Raw genomic sequence first — 18,107 nt, forward strand, 5'->3', positions numbered from 1 at the left:
CATAGTTAAGCATTGATTGATGTTAGCTCAAGTGTGTAAAGCTTAAAATTTAAGCTCAGATTTGGCGTAAAGAAAAATGTTAAAGCAGAAAATTATAAGAAAATTATTCAGAAATTTAAAAAATTATTTGTTTGAAGAATAATTTTATAGCAATAATAAAAAAGTAATAAATTAGCATAGTCATAATATTAATGATTCTAAAATTTGGGCTTTTAATATCTTCGAAATTTTCGAATTTTAGACTTTTCATTTCGTCGAAATTTTCATTATTTCATAAATTATTGAAGTTGAAAACTATAAATTTAGACTTTAACTGCATTGCTTTACAAACCCACGCAATTTTTTTTATGATAATATTTTTTCAAAACATTAAAATATTAAACTTTGTTTAGCCATTTGTTGAATATAAACAACAATTGAATATTTTTATGCACAAAAAGTGCAGCAAACTTATTCTGCGAGTGCTTCTCTTATTTATTATTAATATTTGTATTGTTAATTGCTGTTTATATAAAGTTCAGTAAATAATCATCAACATTTGCTAATGTTTGCTGCTCATAAATAATAAATTAATTTGTAAATATTTTTAAAGCAAGCGGACAACAATATTTCTCAAGCTCGTTTGCAACTTAATTGTAATTAATTATTTATGCATAATGCTCACAAACTAATCACACATGCCATGGCTATGGCTAAAAGTTATAAAGATGCGGCGCAAGTTGCCACAGAAAAAATGCTCAAAGATATTCACGTTTAATCGCAGTTAGATGTCGCTGTCTTTTGTTGTTGTTGTTTATATTAATGCCAAGTAATTCGCCAGTTTAATTTGCAACATTAATTTTTGGTCAGCTGGCTGCTAAGCAGTTGCCACACGGTGGGGCATGGGGCATGTGTGGTTACGTTTTAGAGAGCGCAGCTGTGCGTTTGGCCAGCATTTTGTCAATTGCAATAAAATAATCAACATGCAACACGCCTGGCCTTCAGTTTAGCGGGTTGGGGCAGGGGGGAGGGGAGTGCTGCTTGTTTATTTGTTTGCCTCGGCGAGTGTCTCTGCGGATTTACGACCCGCATGGACAACACGTTCAGCTCAGCTCAGCAGCGCTCAAATTGCAAGTCTGTAAACTTGCAACTGCAATTGCAACTGCAAATTTTGTTGCCATTAACATAATAATGCAACGGCTGGCCCCGCTTAACCCCTTGTTGCCCACACAAAGCAAATAATCAACTCGCGCTAATCTCAAGCCAAACTGCATTTAGCGCATGTCAGTTTGTCAGTTAGTCAGTCGCTCAGTCGCTCAATGCGGTCACTTTTTGCGGTCGCCCGAAACATTTACGTTGATTATTTTTACTGCTGCAGACTCCTTTAACTCTTTTCTTTTATTATTATTATTTGCTGCCCAGCAATTTACATTTTTATACACTTTGACAAATTAAAAAAAATGGAAAAGTATATATTCTTAATCAGCAAGACAAACTGAGTTGATATAAACATGTTCGTCTGTATGAGCAACTAAAACTTAGAGACTTTGAAAGCTAGAGCAACCAAATTTGGTATCTAGGCTCTACAATTAGCGAAGTAAATGGATAATATTTTTGAAAAATTTTATTCCTCCCCCATACACCAAAAATCGAAAAATTGACACAAAAAAATTTGAAATTTTTTAATAAATAATACAACCTATTCCATAAACTTCAGATCAATAACCTGCGTGTTATTCATATAGTCAAAGTGTATTTAAAAGTTTATTGCGCTTATTTTTCTCTGATTTGTGTACAAGAATTAGATGCTCACGCCTCTGTTGCAACTTCAACTTTGCAGCCTATTGTTGTACGTGCAACGCATGCAAAAATATTTTGAAAAGCTTATTGTTGCCGCTTATGAAAATGTTGTTAAATTTAATGTGCAATTTCTTAGCCTATTCATAGGATTATTTATACACGCTCGAATGGCGTTGGCTGTGTTAATTTTATGCTCACATTATATTGTCATAAAGGATATGCCATTGCCGTTGGTCATTAACTGTGCGAAAAGCCAACGCATGCAATATTTATTTATTCATCTTGAAGTTTTGTGCTTTATGCTGCCATCAATCAATGTCATAGTTAAGACTGTTGAGTACCCAATGCGTCATATTCGCATAATGAACAGATTAACTCCAAGGGTCCAAAGCCATATGCAAGGCCAAAACTATGCAAAACTGCAAAATTTATTTATTACTAAGCCGTAAAAGTTTGAAATGGTTAATAGCCAATAGCCAACAGGATGAAGCCCAATCGAAAATACCGATAGTTAGTTTCTATTGCAATGACAAATTAAGTTGTTAAGACAGTTGATTGCAAAGTATATTTAATAATAAATAATAGTCGCTGCCTCCTACAATTAGTTAAAAAAAAAAGCAGCTATAGAGAATAAAAAAATATTAAGAAAATAAAAATATTTTTATTTTCCGGGTTTTCATTTCATTTGAGTTTTTCGGCCTTAAATTTAACGGATACGTTGTAAGAGTTTAGCTTTCGATAAGACACAAGCGAAGTTTTAAAATTTTTTAACAATAGACAACTGTAACTAATTAATAAATATTCCATCCAAGCAAACCATTTAATACATTTGTAGGGAAGAATATAATTATATATATTTTAGTTAGAGGTAAACGTTGCATTACTGCATAATTTAACTTTATAAAATTATCAGTAGATCAATATCCATAAAAATAAGACAAATATCAATAAAAATAAAATTAAAATTAAAGCTATTGACTGTGTGAGTTAACACCAGAAAAATATTCAGGCTTTTATGTTCAGCATGGACTTTATTTCAATTGAATAAAATTAAATGCAAAATTATCATCAATGTGATCAACATCAATTCATGCTTTCCCCTTTTTATTTTATTCAGTTGATACTCCTTATATGTAGCTATATAAACATTTCTCACAATATTTTACTTAGCTATTCCATCTTTGGTTCTATTCATTGAACATACACAACATTATTCCCTATCTATTTGCTATTGAAATGCTATCTTCATTATCTGTACAATAGAATCCAATGATTGATTACATTTTATAATTTATTAATTTCGCGCAGACAAAAGGTGACTTTTGTATGCCTATTTGAATAATCAATAAATAATAAGTACAGGCAACACTTCAACCCCGCCACAGACACAAACACCTACACATTAAGAGTTTCCCCCCCACACACTCCCCTTTATTCAACGCTGACTGCAATGCCCGCATTTGCTGCATAATAAAAAATAAAAGAGCGGATCGTAAATACATTTTGCTGAGTCAAGATAGCGCACACACACTGTACGTGCAGAAATGAGGGGGGTGGGGTGGGGGGAAATGTTGTGGCAGGTAGAACGGAGGCTGATGTTGTGTTTATCTTGTGTGTGTAATCGCTCTTCGATTATTAACCCTCATAAATTGCCTTAGACGTGGCGACACCAGTAGCTCATGTAAAAATAATATCAATAAAAAAAAATAAATGGATGAGTCCTATGTCCTCGACTGGAACGGGTTGTGCTCATTTTCATTAGTATATGCTCTCTTGCCAGCCTTGCCGATAATAAATGTTTTTCAATTTTCATTGTGGTTTATTTTTTTTTTTTTTTCATTTTTATTTTCTTTCTACACTCGTTAGTCAAGCTCGGGCCTCTCTCCATGTTGTTGTTGTTTTGCTTGCCTGCTCATCATGCTCGTCTATTGTTGTTTGTGGTTTTTCATTTTTTCTTTTTTGGAAAATGCTTTATCATGTGGTTATGGAGCAGACGACGCGCCTTTGTTGGCTTATTGAGCCATAACTGCAACTTTGTTTATTATTGTTGCTGCGGCTTTGCCTTCCATACATTTTCATTTTCAGCTTTTTTTTATTATTATCAATGCTTGTGTCGTGTTTTTTTTGTTTTTGCTTGTTTAACTGATTAATCCAGTTATTGTGAGCAGCTGTTCTAGCATAATGAGAGAAAGTGCGCCTTATATTTTGATAAGACTTTTGAATAGGCTGCCCTTTAATCATGAAACTTAACTTACTTTAGTTTTATAGCTCACTCACCTCAGTTGAGTTTGAGGTCCTTCTTCTAATCAAACTCAACAAGTCATGCTGACTACGTTTAAACTTTCCCCTGTTTAGCTCTCAATTTATACGCATCATTTTTCATAGCCCTGGCACATAAAGAAAAAATGCGCCCGCTTATCCTGTCAAAAATTTTAAACACTTTTTTATCATTTCCACCCAAAAAAAAAATGAATACCTTAGAAGCTGGTCACGCTAATATTTGTTGTATTTTTTTGCCTTTTCGCCCGCATGAGTTTCACTTTTGTCCTGCACTGCGGCTGAGAGCGAAAAAAAGGTTATAAATCATGCGCTGGGCATATTTTTAATAGAGTTGTTACTTTTATTGCATTGTTGTTGTTGTTGTTGTTGTTGTTTGCTGGCACGCTTGATTACGAACTGGGGTCTTAATTAAATGCCAGCTAGTTGGCAATTTTTGAAAAGGGTCAACCGCAACAGCAAAACAAAAAAAATTGCTAAACGCTACATTTTGGCTTAATCTTATAATAACATAATTTTCCTTTTTTGCTTTCAGGTGAGTGCACTTGGGTCTTAGCTAATTTTGCGGTATGTATAGATGAACATAATCAGTCAATTATCTCTAGCTGTGGAGGCCTGCATTGGGTTCGGTTTGCAGCAATGAGGAAATGACTTCAAAGCAAGCAAACAATACCGCCCAAATTGTCAACTTTAAAAACAACTCCCACAAATTCGCATACAGCAAGAACAAGAAAAAAAAACATCATCATCATCATTGTGAGGCAGGCAGTCAACATATCCTTCCGTTCAGGGGTAGTTACCCCCAAATTCTCGTTCTCTCTTTTGAAAAAGTGTCACATTTGACGCTCAGCAAGAAAAACCGCAAAAGCATAAAAAGCAAACCCTACACTGCCAAAAAAAAGGGGTGGGTTTCATCAAACTACCGTTAGCATATGCTTCCTTGGTATGAGCTTTGAGCTCATCCGGTGTGGTAAAGCCCCATGATTGATTGCCCCGTCCTTGCTATTTCATAGTCTTCGGCTTGGCACCTGTTGTTGCAACAGAAGAATGAAAGAAACTTTCTCAAAATGCTATTATACAGGGCTTAGCTTTAGCATTTGCTTAGGGATGCACAAAAAGAAGATTATTTTGGATCTAAGCTATAAGAACGACTTGTTTAAAAAATAGACAAGGCCTTAAAGTCTCTATAAATTGTATATTTAATAATGAATCGGGGTTTCTATATACAATTATTCTTAGAAATTGCAGAAATTGTTGAAGTAATTGAAAAAAATTTTCTTCCTCATTTCTTCCTATAATAAACATCATGAGCTTCAATAAGAAGAGCTTAGCTGTCGTGTTTGTTCAGGGGTGGATGAAAAGAATATTATGCAATGCTTTAATATCTCTATAGCTTATGTATTAAATCTTAAAAGTCGTGGTTTCTATATCCAATTATTCTCAGAAATTGAAAAATTTCTTGAACTAATTGAAAAGAATTGTTTTCCTCCGTTTTTCTTTTGATAATGAGCTTCAAAAGTTAAAGTTATATAGCAGTTATTAAAAAGGGTTTAGTTTTAATATTTGCTTAGGAATTCATGAAGCGAATATTCTGCAATGCTTTAAGATTTCTATATAAAATAATGCTTCGAAATTACAAAACTTCTCGAAGTAATTGAGAACAATTTTCTTCTTCTTTTGATAAACTTCATGAGTTTCGCAATAAATTTATAGAGTTATGCAGACAAATCCCAGCAGGTAACAATGGTAAGCAAGTCACCAACAAGGTTTTCACTTTCTTCTTGGGAGTTTCGGAAAACACGAAAAACAGCTAAAGAGGCGTCACAACAGTTTCACTGCTGAGACTTTTGCGTCAATGTCAACTTTTGACAGTTGCCCATAGAGACAGTGTGTGGGAGTGAAGTAGAGAAGAGAGCGAAGAGAGAAAAAAACCAAAGCATGAATTTACTTTTATTTTATTACTGTCATTGTTGTTGTTGTTGTTGTTGTTCTTGGGCCTGACTGACTGACATTGGGAAAACCTTGGGAGAGGGTTGGCCAGCAAGCGAGAGGAAGTTTTCTTCCTTTCTGCTCTTGTGCGTTTGTTGGCATTGCCGTTATGTGGCTACAGCCCTCGTTTAGCAGAAGTTTGGCATGCTGCATGCCTGTCGTTATCCTTTTGCTCGACTGGCGCCTTTATCATACATCTGTGCTCAGTTCCTTGTACATTCGTTATCTGCTGTTTAGTCAGGCGTATGTGCGAGTGTGTGGATAGCGTCTTTTCAGACTTGGCTGGCTGGCTGGTTTTTTGGCAAGTCGTAAATTAAAAATGGCTTAATATGTAAATCCTCGCCTGCACTTTCTTCAGCTGCCGCCTGCAGATTAGTTTTGTGGATATTTCGGCTTATATATGTCGACGTCCAAGTCGACGTCTCGTATCTTATGCATCTAACATACATATTCGTATTCCTATTGCTGGCAGCTTGTCTTCCATGAACAGATGCAGTAAAATTTATGCGCTTTGACTTTGTTTCTCTTTTACGGGCAAGAGGTTAATGTGTGTGCAGGTCCTTGTCTGTTTTCCTTGGCTACTGTTATCCTTAGCTCTGGTCTGGTCTGGACATGACAACTGCTTGTCCTGGCTACAACTTTGTTGCAAGTTTGTATTTTTCTTGGGTTTTGTGATTAGTGTTGCTTTGCTTGTCAGCAGGATCTTGATTTGATTTCATTAAGCTTGCGTTCCAAATGTTGATTAGTTAGCCACCAGCCAACCACCCAATCTACAACCATATATCATAGCTCAATTTGGCTCAAGGCTAGCTGCTATCTGGTGTCGTCCATCTGCACTCGATACACTCAAATAAATTGAGCATTTTGCCGAATGGACAGTCATTAAATTATTCCCATTGCAATTTGCAATGTCATTTAATGCTTTTTAACAAGTTTACGTTAATGCATTTTACTAATTTTTTTTTAGCATTCATATTGCAGTTGTTGGTTATTGTTGTTGTTGTAATTATGTCAGTACATACATCATTATCCATGCCCTCGGAGCGCCTTGGCAATTAACCCGGATATTATAAAACTCATTGCACCCAATAATTTCATTTCGTTTTATGACTTTGTCTGCATTGAAATTAATGACTATAATTTAGCAAATTGTTGTTTATTGCCACGCGCGTTGAGATTTTTACATTTAACACTAATTGCGATTGACAAAAACAAATTATTTAATTAGTTTGTAGCAATTTTTTTTATGTCTCTAGTTTGCTTTTTAATTAAATTTGCTCTTAATATACTTAGGCCAGGTTAACACAAAGAGCGTGTTTAATCAATATTTTATAGCTATTTAAATAAAAGTTAAACGAGTTTTCCAAATGTTTTTTCTTTTAATTGGATGCACAAAATAAAAGATATAAAAACTAGAGTAGCTTTTTTATAGAATTTCCCATAAATAGAATTTGCTATGAGAAAGAGTCGCTGATGAATTTATAGGTTAAAAGGAAAACAACACAGCACAACATCGAATCTGAGATTGGACTACAAGCTGGATATGGTTTTGGATAAGTTGGGCAACATCAGATTGGGACAGGTCCGGCTCATGGGCTTCTGTATGCGGAAGGTGCAAAGCAAATCCTCATCGACGCACAACATGGAGCCGGCATTGTCGAACTCTCCACAATAATTGGGTGCTGAGAAGATGGTGATGAGCTGCCGCTTTGCGAAGAACTCGTAACCATCCTCGACCACCTGATGAGCGCGACAGATGAGACTAAAGCCATGCCGTGCGAGAAAGGAGCGCACTACATCACTTCCAAAGGTGTAACTCACTCCTCGATCGCTTATGCCCCAGCCGATGGTCTTGTTGCTCGGATCGGACCACAGCAGGTCGCAGAGTAGTCCCTGTTCGGGTATTTCGCAGGGTCGCTTGATCTGACGTATCTGATCCATGCTAAACAAACTCGGACTAAGTCCGCCATGACAGCAGAAGATGTTATGCTCTACCACCGCAGCTACGGGTAAACAGTTGTAGCAATCGACAAAGCAGCGCCACAGCTTAATGTTGAAACGTCGCTTGCACTCATCGTAGAAACCATAAATGCGATTCAGACAGGCGCTTTCATGATTTCCACGCAGCAGAAAGACGCTGTCCGGATAGCGCACCTTGTAGGCCAGCAGAAGGGTGAGTGTTTCTATCGATTGTCTGCCACGATCCACGTAGTCCCCTAGAAACAGATACTTCGTCTTTGGTGGAAAACCCGTCATCTTGAAGTACTTGATCAAATTGCCAAACTGTCCATGTATATCGCCTATGATATTAATGGGTGCCTTTAGCTCGAGTAGGGAAGACTCTTTCAGCAGCACCTCACGCGCACTCTGACAAATTGCTTTGATTTCATACTCTGCCAGCTGCGGATTGCTGGCCATTGTGACTGGATAGGTGCCCATGGTGGGCGGCTGTGTAAGTCTCTCGATGATATCATCGATGTTAGCCTTGAGCTCATAGCTGCTCATACTGGAGGTGGATGCATTGAGTGGTGTATTGGTCAAACGACTTCTTGTCACCATGTAGTTCATACAGTAGCCAACAGCTGCTTCCTTTGAAACAAAATTGAAAGGGGCGCGCTTTTGATACGACGACATGATTACAATTTGTTTTCGAATTAAAAAATCCAAGAAGTGCGACAATTTAGAATTTCAACAAGTCTGTGTGGCTTAATTGCTTTGATTTATATGCTCAAATGCGAGCTAAATTGATAAAAATAACGAAGCGTATTTCTCTCTGTACAAATAAACACAAATGAATCTGTTGTGAGCAAAAGTGAGTGGAATTACAATGAATGTAAATAATTTCACTTCTGTTCTGTTGTTGATTTTGTTGGAGTGCTTAACAATGAAAAGAGTGAATTATAGAATCTGTTTAAACTACTAAATTCTACGGTATTGTTTGGGATAAGAAGCACGATAGGTGAATGTTGGGATTTCCCCATGTTCATTCCACCAATATTTTGTATAAACGTTAGCCGCTCTGGTAATCAATGAAGTTACTGGGACAGTCATTGGGAATTTTATGCCATTTTCTAACCACTTTTCAAGCTAGACCATTGGATTACTATGACTATTGTTGCCATTTAAATTAGCTGCTTATTTTTACCCCCACATAAGCACCACCCTGCTTTAGCTGATTGACAGAACAGTTTCTCCACCTCCCTGTCTCAACCCCCCTTTGGCAAATATGCTGCTCTGTATGTATGACAAATCTCAGGCTTAGATTTGTGACACAAAGTACTGCAGCACACATAACTGTCTTTCAATCAACTAAATTTGTGCTCTGTGGCTCGTCTTTGAGATTTCACATCCGTTGCTTTTATTTTTCAAATCAACATAATGGACACTTTGCCTGGCGGCCCACAGCCACCCCCTAACGCCAACACCCCCCACATAGCCCTGCCCCGACTCCAGTGCAGTGGCAACACATAAAAATTACAAAGGCATCTTCACTCTTGGCTTTGACAGCTGACACAGAATGCAAAAAGCAACGCATTTTAAGTGGGTGGGCCCAAACAGGGTGGCTCAAGGCCCAACCCCAACCTCCCGCTTCCCCTAAAACAACAACTCCAATGCCAACATTGTCCGGAAACAAATCCCAGCCTGGTTTTAACCTACCGCAGATGCAGATTTCTACTTTGGCCTGTCACTCATTAAACATTTTGCCAACTGCAACTTAGTCTCGTTGTTTTCATTGTTTTTTGCATTTATGCTTGTTGTTGTTGTTGTTGTTGTTGTCATGCCAAGTGTCACAACAGTCGCCTGCATTTTGTTGATTTTACGAGCATGTGACAAGCAGCTAAAACGATTGGAATTCTGCGAAACCAGCAACAGCCCTGAAATGAGACAAATGTGACACTCGCTGATTAGTAGAACGCCAAAAGCACCAAGGACAGGGACGTGGATTAAGAGGGGTACTGAAATATTTAATATGTTTTTGTTATTGCAAAAGCAAGCGACAGCAAATTTAATTTAATTTTAAGCACAATTATAAATTGAAATACCCCCACATAAATAATTTCTTTGCTTAGGCCTCTGTTCGACAAGTGAAGTTGGTAGCCCACATGCTTTGCTTTGATTGAATATTTGCTCAAGAAATACAGTTAGCCCTTTCTTACACTCACTACAGATTTGCTTGCTCTCTTTGCATTTAGTTTTGTCAGCAAATATTAAAATATTTCACACGAAAATATTAAGTGTGTGTGTGTGCGCTGCTTGTGTTTTGCGCTATTAATAGATTACAAATACAGCTGAGCCTATTGCGCTCACTCTCTCTCTCTCTCTCTCTCTCTCTCTCTCTCTCTCTTGTACGCTTATCTAACGGACTGCAACTGCTGCTGCTGCTTATCGCTCTCTTTTCATTCTTTTGCTTGCGCCCGCACACACGCTGAGATGATTGCTCAGTATGCAGTCGACGTCGCTGTCGCAGTCGCCGCTGTCGTTGTAGTTGTTAATTGCTCGTCGCTACTTTCTTGCACCCTTCACAATGCGTCGTTAATCACAGCAGCGCAGCAGCCGCGCCGCAAAGTGTGGGCAGCGGTTAGTGAAAGAAAGAGAGTGTGGTGGAGGGGGCAGCGCATACATCAATGCAGCAGCAGTTGCTCTTGTTGTTGGTTTTTGTTAATGGGTTTTTATTTGTTTATATGAGCGTCTAGAAAATATGATGCGTCTGGAAATATGAGGGACCGACCGTTCCCCTCTCCCTACCACAACTATTGACTCTACAGTTTTGCGCTGATCATGGGAATTTTCACAAATGTTTTCAATGACAAGTGCTCTTTGAGTTTTTGTGCTAATGGTTTGGAGAGCGGGGGGTCAGTCTTTCGACTTTGATTTTTAGCCATAGCTTTTACAAATGGGCGTGTGCTTTGGCTTTTAACATATACATTATTTATAGGCAGTCTTTTTGTTTATAATTGTTTGAAAGCTTGTGGCTCAAATCGATTGCATTTTATTAATAAATATGCATTACTTTTTCTCGTTACAGGTAAGTTCAACAAGCCAAAAATACAAACGTAAGTTGAACACTGCTGTCTAATTTTATTTGCTCATTGCAAATTGTTTCCTTTCCATTTGCTTGCTGATATTTGATATGATGCAGACATCAATCAATGTCTAACCCATAGCATATGTCACATATGCCAAAATCAATTAAATATTTATTGACAAAAATCTCGAAATGTCAGAGTGGCATAAATATTGAATTTCTTTGGGAAAAGGCCCCACATTACATGCATGCTGTGCATTTAAATGTCAATACATAAATTATATTACACAATATATGCGTAAATATCAAATATGTTTATGAATTTTGCGGGCCGACTAATTAACACTTCTAACTGGGGGTTCAAATGGGCAACGACCCTGACCTCAGCTGTTGTTGTTGTTGTAGTTGTAATTAAGCGACAAAACAACTATTGACATTTACAATTGTTTTTTGTGTGTGTAGCAATAATTGTAGTTAATTAAGTAATCAGTAGCGAAACTTAAACAAAAAGAATTTATAAAAAATAAAATAAATATTTAACTGCTGGATTGACCCCGACGTGATTTGAACACGCAACCTTCTGATCTGGAGTCAGACGCGCTACCGTTGCGCCACGGAGTCATGTGAAAGTTGGCGGCCCTAAATGGCAAGTTAAGCAACGAAACGAAATGGAATGGAACAATTGCAAAATTAGAATGAAACACGCGCAAGCTATAAATAGAAATTTGTATACATTATCAGCTGCAACAGGTTTGGAGACTTTTTGCTAATCTCAAGTTGAATGTTTTTTAATTTCTTTGGACGCTTTACTAATTTATGAACCCCTTTCTAACCTGAAATTGTGTTTGGTGAACACACAAAGTGCATTACTAGATAAGGGAACTCATTAGGCAGCTACACACATAAAATTTATATAGATTTTCAGTCCGTTTCATATCAGAGCATTGAACACCTGCTTATGGCCCAGACGTGTGCCGCCGACAAAGCTTTTAGAGCTGTCGTCGTTGTCGCTGGAATTCACACAAGCTAAACAAAAAAATAAATATAAATCAGCCGCAAGCAGCGAGAGCACTAAGAATAACAATGAAAGCCGGAAAAATCATTGGAAAATGAACGAAAATGCTGCACCACACATTTAAAAAATAAAACACATGCGGTGCAGCGGTCTGTTTATTTATTCATTGATTTTCAATACACTAGCCAGGCGACTCCAGTGCTGCTATCAGCTGGATGCTTGTAAATGGAAATGCATGTAGATAAAGTTTATGGGGTTGGGGGGCAGGGAAATTGATTTCTTCTCCAGCTTCTTCAGGTTTATTGTGACTAATTGTGAGCGCGAGTGTGTGTGGGGGGCAGCAATTTGGGTGGGCATGCACTTCGCTAGAACTCCAGCTGTTGACATTGTCTAGAAATTAATTTTCTCCCCAGCATTATTTTGGTTTCGCTTTTTTTTTTTTATAGCTACTTTTTTATGTTTTTATATTTATGACTTTCAATGTTCATATTTAGTGCGGCTGCCTACATGGGTTTAGTATTTCCGATCTGCTTTATTCCAACGGATATAGATCGTAAAATTTACAGTCAGTCTTAGACAAGTTCACACGCTCGAGGAAATGTAAGCGCAGCTAGTACGTGTTTACAATAGGATAAGAGTAATTATGAAAAACATAAAAATTAAAATAAAATATGGTAAACAGTAGAGAGCATAAAAATAAAAAGAATGATGACAAGCAAAAAGGGAATCAATGGCACTACAAACAGAATTGGGCATGCTTCATTTTTTTAGGCACGAACCCAAAATAAATATATTAGGTCGGCCCGAATCAGGCCCGTTCCCGATACATATATTTCTTAAATTATTTATTTTAAATTGTTCATAAGCCGATTTGTTTTCTTTATTATTTTTGCAAATTATATCGCCTGGATAGGACTGATGGGAATTGTTAGTAGTAGTGACTTTAAATAGAAATATTTTTACCAATTGAGGTTTTCGGCCTTTGCTTAGACCCGCTTGGTATTTTATCGAAATTTTTATTGAAGCAGTTCATAAAACAAAACTGCACATAAAATTAATTTTGAAAGCAATTCTATAAGTAAAGTGCAATTTACTCCATCTACTTTTCAAATTCAATACATCAAATCCTCACTAGTTACAACTCGAAGCTTTCTATGCGCAAGGACACTTAACTGGAGTGTAAACAATATGTGAATGAATTGTTAGCACAACTGAAACACTTGATCAGCTTACAGCAAGAGAAAAAGAGAATGAGACAAGTAGTGAGTGTAAAAAAATAAAATGAAAAATAATATTTGAAGAGCTCTGGGGTGCTAAAAACTTGGCAGAGTTGTCTTTAGTCAAGTCTCAGGTCAAGTCAAGTCAAGTTGTTGGCAGCTGAGCTGCGAGTGTGCACATGTGTGTCTGTATGTGTGTGTGTGTGTGAATTGTAAAAGGAAAACTGTTATACAGTATATTGCTTCAACATTATAGCACTCTACACTTTTCACACGCTAAAATAATATTTTTGCTGGCCAAAGAGTGGGGGGCAGCACTAGTCTGTGCAATGTTTACTCAGCGAGAGGGAGAGAGCGAGAGCGGGAGAGAGAAAGAAAGAATGAAAGCGTTGAGTGTGCAAACACTGGCAAATGTCAAGTAGCCGTCAATTGGCAGGACGCGGCACAAGGATAGAGAACAGAGAGCAGCACTAACAATAAACCGCAATTGGGCAGACAAAAAAGTAACTGTTACCACCCACTTTCAGCCACCCATCCAACCGCAACACTTTCACTGCACTGGCTGAGGCTAAAAGTGTTTGCATTTTTATCAGCGCTTCTTCAAGCGCTTTATCGCTTGTTTGTTGTTCTTCTTGTTGTCTGCTTTCTACTTCATCTACTGCGACTATTGCTTTGGCTTTGGCTTTGGCTTTGGCTTGGGCAAACATTTACCGTTGACTTTTTAGCTTCCTTGCTGTGTGTGAGCGCAGACAAACCGCTTAGCATGTTTACCGTTATGTTCGCCACTTGAATTCGCCGTGTTGCATTAGAGCAAAGTCCATCTGCGCTCAGCACTGGGCCGCCATTTTGCTTATACACATACACACACACACATGCACGTGATGAAGTAAAAAGATTGTCGACAGCTTGAAAGGAAGTCTACATGCTGTTAATGTTTGCTCTGTTTAACCCATAAACGTGCTTAACCCCTTAGCGACTATTCCAACGCATGTGCCGCCAAAGTAAGACGACAACTCTGTAGGCAACTGTACTTGCATTTCAACTTTTAAATAGGTTAATTAGTTAGCTTTAAGTTGCGCATTAATTGAAGTATTTTGCTCAGCTGCTTTACTTACCTGTGCAGCAGCTTCATCAGCTAATTGCTTCATTATCTAAATCCTGCACAACAGCATCAAGTGAAATCCGCTGCAATTAATTGAAAAATACACTTCAATGCGCATACAGTAAGACTAGCCAACTAAGCTAAGCTTTATGCAAAAATTAATTAAAAGAAAACATATAAAAAAACCATAGAAAAAAAATAACAACAACAGCGAGCTAAAAGTTAAAGCGCTTCTAATGCTCATGACAGACTAAAGAACTCGCACAACTGTTGTTTTTGTTGTGTGGGACGTGTTGAAGCCCATTTAAGTTAATACTGATTAATGCTGACAAATTAACTATGAAATTAATCAATGTCCGAGTCGTTTACATGTAGTGCAACAAAGCAAGAGAGAGAGAGAGAGAGAGAGAGAGAGAGAGAGTGAGAGACTGAGAGGAAGCGCAAATAAAAATAGAAAAAAATTATGCACGGCCTACATTGATAAGAGAGCCTAGCGACATCTAGCGGCGACTGCGGGCTACAACAATGTCGACAATTTATCAATGCCAAAAGAACGTAAAAGAGCGAAAGAGAGGCAGGAAGAGAGAACAGTTCATCAAAGTGTCGAGAGATTATCAAGTTGACAGTTGGTCACAGCATCTTACAAGAGCCTCAATTGACAAATAGACATACAAACACACCAATATGTATGCATGTGTGTGTATGTGTGTGTGTGTCAAGCACCTTGGACTATAGGCAGCCGCAAAGTATTGTGCGTGTCTGCAGTTCATCAAACGGCATGTGATAATTCAGGTTCATCAACATTACAATCAACATGAGACGACGACGACAACAACACAAAAGTCAGCAACTATTTACTTATTTATATAGAAGAGTGTGTCTAGAGAAGAACAAGAGAGTCTTTCAGTTGAGACATTTGGCATGCAAAAGCAGCTCGTGGATGTTGTTGATGATGATTGAACAAAGACACGCAACAATAGCGACAGACAGACAGTCAGACAGTCAGTCAGACATCAACTCTGTCGTAACTTGGCTTTCCATGCGGCTCTTCATTTTTGGCATTATGATGTTGCATAATTTATTGTGCGACAAATCATGCCCAGCTGCTAATACTTGTGGCATCAACATGCCACTGACACATAACTAATTAAGTCGTCGCACTTTTACTGCCACTGCTCCTACACCGCTCTAGAGGTGTATGTGATAATTTATTTATCACTCCCGACTCGCAACTCGCGTCGAGTTCCGGACTTAATTGACAGGCGACAAAATTTTTGTGTCAACAGCAACTGCGAGCAGCGAAAGTGTTTCGAGTTTAACTCCAACTTTGAATTTGGAATTATCTTTAATTGTAATTTGTATGTAGTTGTCACTTTGAACTTTACTTCCGACTCAGCCAATTACAGCAGCCCGGTCTCACTTCAATAGCTTCGATTGCTTAACCCACATTGCCACACAATGCTGACTGACACATATGTAAATACTTATGCAAGCAACTGTGTATGCAAACGAATTTGATAAGCAGCTTAGCTTGCTCTGGTTTCAATTAAAGATTGTGTGCAGTCTGGAAAAATATTTATTTTAAATAATACTACTACTACACCCGCTCCACATTGAGCACTATGCCGCCTTTGCTTTGCAAAAAGACGCTCGACTTGTTGATTTGTAAGGGAATTTCGGTAGCTTTGGCGGGGGAGAATTTAAAGTTTTTTAAGAGCATAGCCAGACCGACTAGCGTTTGCATTTCGCCAAAACGCAAGCCAATGCAATTGCGTGGACCTGCACCAAATCCCAAAAAGGCAGCGGCATGGCGTTGTTCCATTGCCTCGGGAGTAAAGCGTTCCGGATCGAATTTGTCGGGTTCGGGATAAACATCAGGATCATGATGTATGGCATCCACAGGTATGACAATGGGTGTGCCCGCCTCCAGCACATAAGATGTACCTGGTACTGGATAATCTTCCAAAGTCTTACGCAACAGAATGGACGCAATTGAATATTTTCGCAGGGTTTCTGTCAAGTTAAGTAGGGTTGAGTAAAAAAGTTTAGATTTCCATTTCGTAAACTTACCATACATAATCTGCTTGATATACTTGAGTTCTTTTAGCGCTTCATAGTTGAGCTGCTTGTGCTTGGAAAGCACTTGCTGAACTTCTTCTCGACCACGCTCTTGTATCTCCGGATGTAATGCAAGTAAATGCAAAGCAAATCCCATGGTGCTGGAGCTGGTTTCAAACCCACCCAGGAAGAAAACAAAAGCCTGCGCTGCAATCTGATTGAAACTAAGACCTCCATTCGGATCCTTTCTAAGCTCCATAAGCAGATTGAAGAAATCCTTGCGCTGGACGTGATTACGATCACGATAGTCCAAAGTTTCACGCACGACGCGTCTAAAGAAAGCGCTGACATCATCGCGAACTGTTTTCAGTTTGAGCCACTTGGCGAACTTAGGAAAAGATTGAATGAAAGAGAAGACAATGCGTCCATGACGTCGCTCCGTAAAAGTCTTATTGCCCATACGTCGGAATTCCACTTTCGGATCATTGAGGCTGTTGCAATCCAAGCCAAAAGCACAGCTGCCTATGATGTCCGTTGTGAAGCGCGCCAGCAAATCCTTCACTTCCACTGGTGACTCCTCTTCCCCCTTGTGTTTGTCCAGCTCTTTTTGCATCACCAGCATAAAGCGCTCCGCAATCTCCAGCACTATGGGCAGCATTTGGTGCATCTTCAATGAGGTGAAAGTGGGTGTTAATTTGTTGCGCATATCGCGCCAGGCATGACCATCCAAGTTGAACAAATGCGCTGATATGGGATCATCGCGTTCATTGCTGTAATTACCACGATGTGCAAAGTTATTGAAATCCTTGACCATGACCAGCTTGACCAGGTCCAGGTCTAAAAGCACTGCAGCCTCGCGAAATGGAAAATAGAAGCCGCCAAAGGGCGCCTTGCCCTTGTATTTCTCATAGTAATTGCGAAATCTTTCTACTGCCGACAGACTTTTACCCACTTGATTTAGATTGCCATAGGTCCAGACCGGCTTATCGTGTACCACCCCCCGACGCGCCCAGTGGCTGTATGTGCGATTTAGAAAAATGCAAATTGTAGTCAAAAGTGCGGCCAAGCAACCGAAACAAAGCCACCAAAACGCCATTCCGAAACGACTGTTGCTTTCTCACTGATCGCTTAGTCTGACAATCAAAACACTTTATACGGTGCGGTTACACTTGGCGAAAAAGCGATCCAGAAGATACACTTAAATTGAGATATTGAAATGAATTCAAAATATTAAGGAATTTACAAATTAAAGAAATTATATAAATAGATTCTATTCATTTTGACATTACAGAGTTTTCAGATGCTAGATCTGTGTATTATATTCTTATATTAGTATATTAAACTTAACGTTTATTCTTTGAGTGTAGACAAGCTCCAATTGAAATGTTCATTCAGCTATGTCGCAGTTTCATGCGCTAGTCATATTTGCATGCTCTCTTGCTCTCGCTTAACCTCTCGCTCTTTCTCTTTGTTTACATTCTTATATCATTGTTGGAGTAAATTGTCTAAGTAAATTAAGTCAAGCCAAAAGCAAAGTTCATGCAAGTTATTTTTATTCTCATCTAAAATTCTATAAATAGCTCACTTTTTATGCTCAGTGTAGTTATGACTTGGCAAGTGATTATCGCTAAAGATACGCCAGAC

At 38.3% G+C, this 18,107-nt stretch overlaps 2 protein-coding genes and 1 non-coding gene across 3 annotated transcripts; all 3 read right to left on the bottom strand.

The window, feature by feature from the left end:
- Positions 1-7,433: 7,433 nt before the first annotated feature.
- On the bottom strand, positions 7,434-8,829 carry LOC108595009 (serine/threonine-protein phosphatase alpha-2 isoform). The gene has a single exon (XM_017980143.1). The coding sequence runs from the start codon at positions 8,677-8,679 to the stop codon at positions 7,576-7,578; it is 1,104 nt and encodes a 367-aa protein (XP_017835632.1). The 5' UTR covers positions 8,680-8,829; the 3' UTR covers positions 7,434-7,575.
- A 2,791-nt stretch (positions 8,830-11,620) lies between these two features.
- Positions 11,621-11,692, bottom strand: Trnaw-cca. The gene has a single exon. It is a non-coding gene; the product is annotated as a tRNA-Trp (tRNA).
- Positions 11,693-15,972: 4,280 nt separating this feature from the next.
- LOC108595008 (probable cytochrome P450 6a14) lies at positions 15,973-17,708 on the bottom strand. The gene is made up of 2 exons (XM_017980142.2): positions 16,476-17,708; positions 15,973-16,418 (listed from the first exon to the last, which is right to left on the bottom strand). The coding sequence occupies exons 1-2, from the start codon at positions 17,557-17,559 to the stop codon at positions 16,003-16,005; spliced, it is 1,500 nt and encodes a 499-aa protein (XP_017835631.1). The 5' UTR covers positions 17,560-17,708; the 3' UTR covers positions 15,973-16,002.
- Positions 17,709-18,107: the final 399 nt, after the last annotated feature.

Source organism: Drosophila busckii, chromosome 2R (genome assembly GCF_011750605.1).
Source record: "Drosophila busckii strain San Diego stock center, stock number 13000-0081.31 chromosome 2R, ASM1175060v1, whole genome shotgun sequence".
In the NCBI taxonomy this organism is placed as follows: domain Eukaryota; kingdom Metazoa; phylum Arthropoda; class Insecta; order Diptera; family Drosophilidae; genus Drosophila; species Drosophila busckii.

Excerpts from the sequence above, each read along its gene's own strand:
- LOC108595009 (XM_017980143.1), bottom strand. The coding sequence starts at position 8,679 with ATGTCGTCGTATCAAAAGCGCGCCCCTTTCAATTTTGTTTCAAAGGAA.
- LOC108595008 (XM_017980142.2), bottom strand. The coding sequence starts at position 17,559 with ATGGCGTTTTGGTGGCTTTGTTTCGGTTGCTTGGCCGCACTTTTGACT. Across the intron at positions 16,419-16,475 it reads TATCAAGCAGATTATGTATG|AAACCCTGCGAAAATATTCA; the intron begins GTAAGTTTACGA and ends TTAACTTGACAG.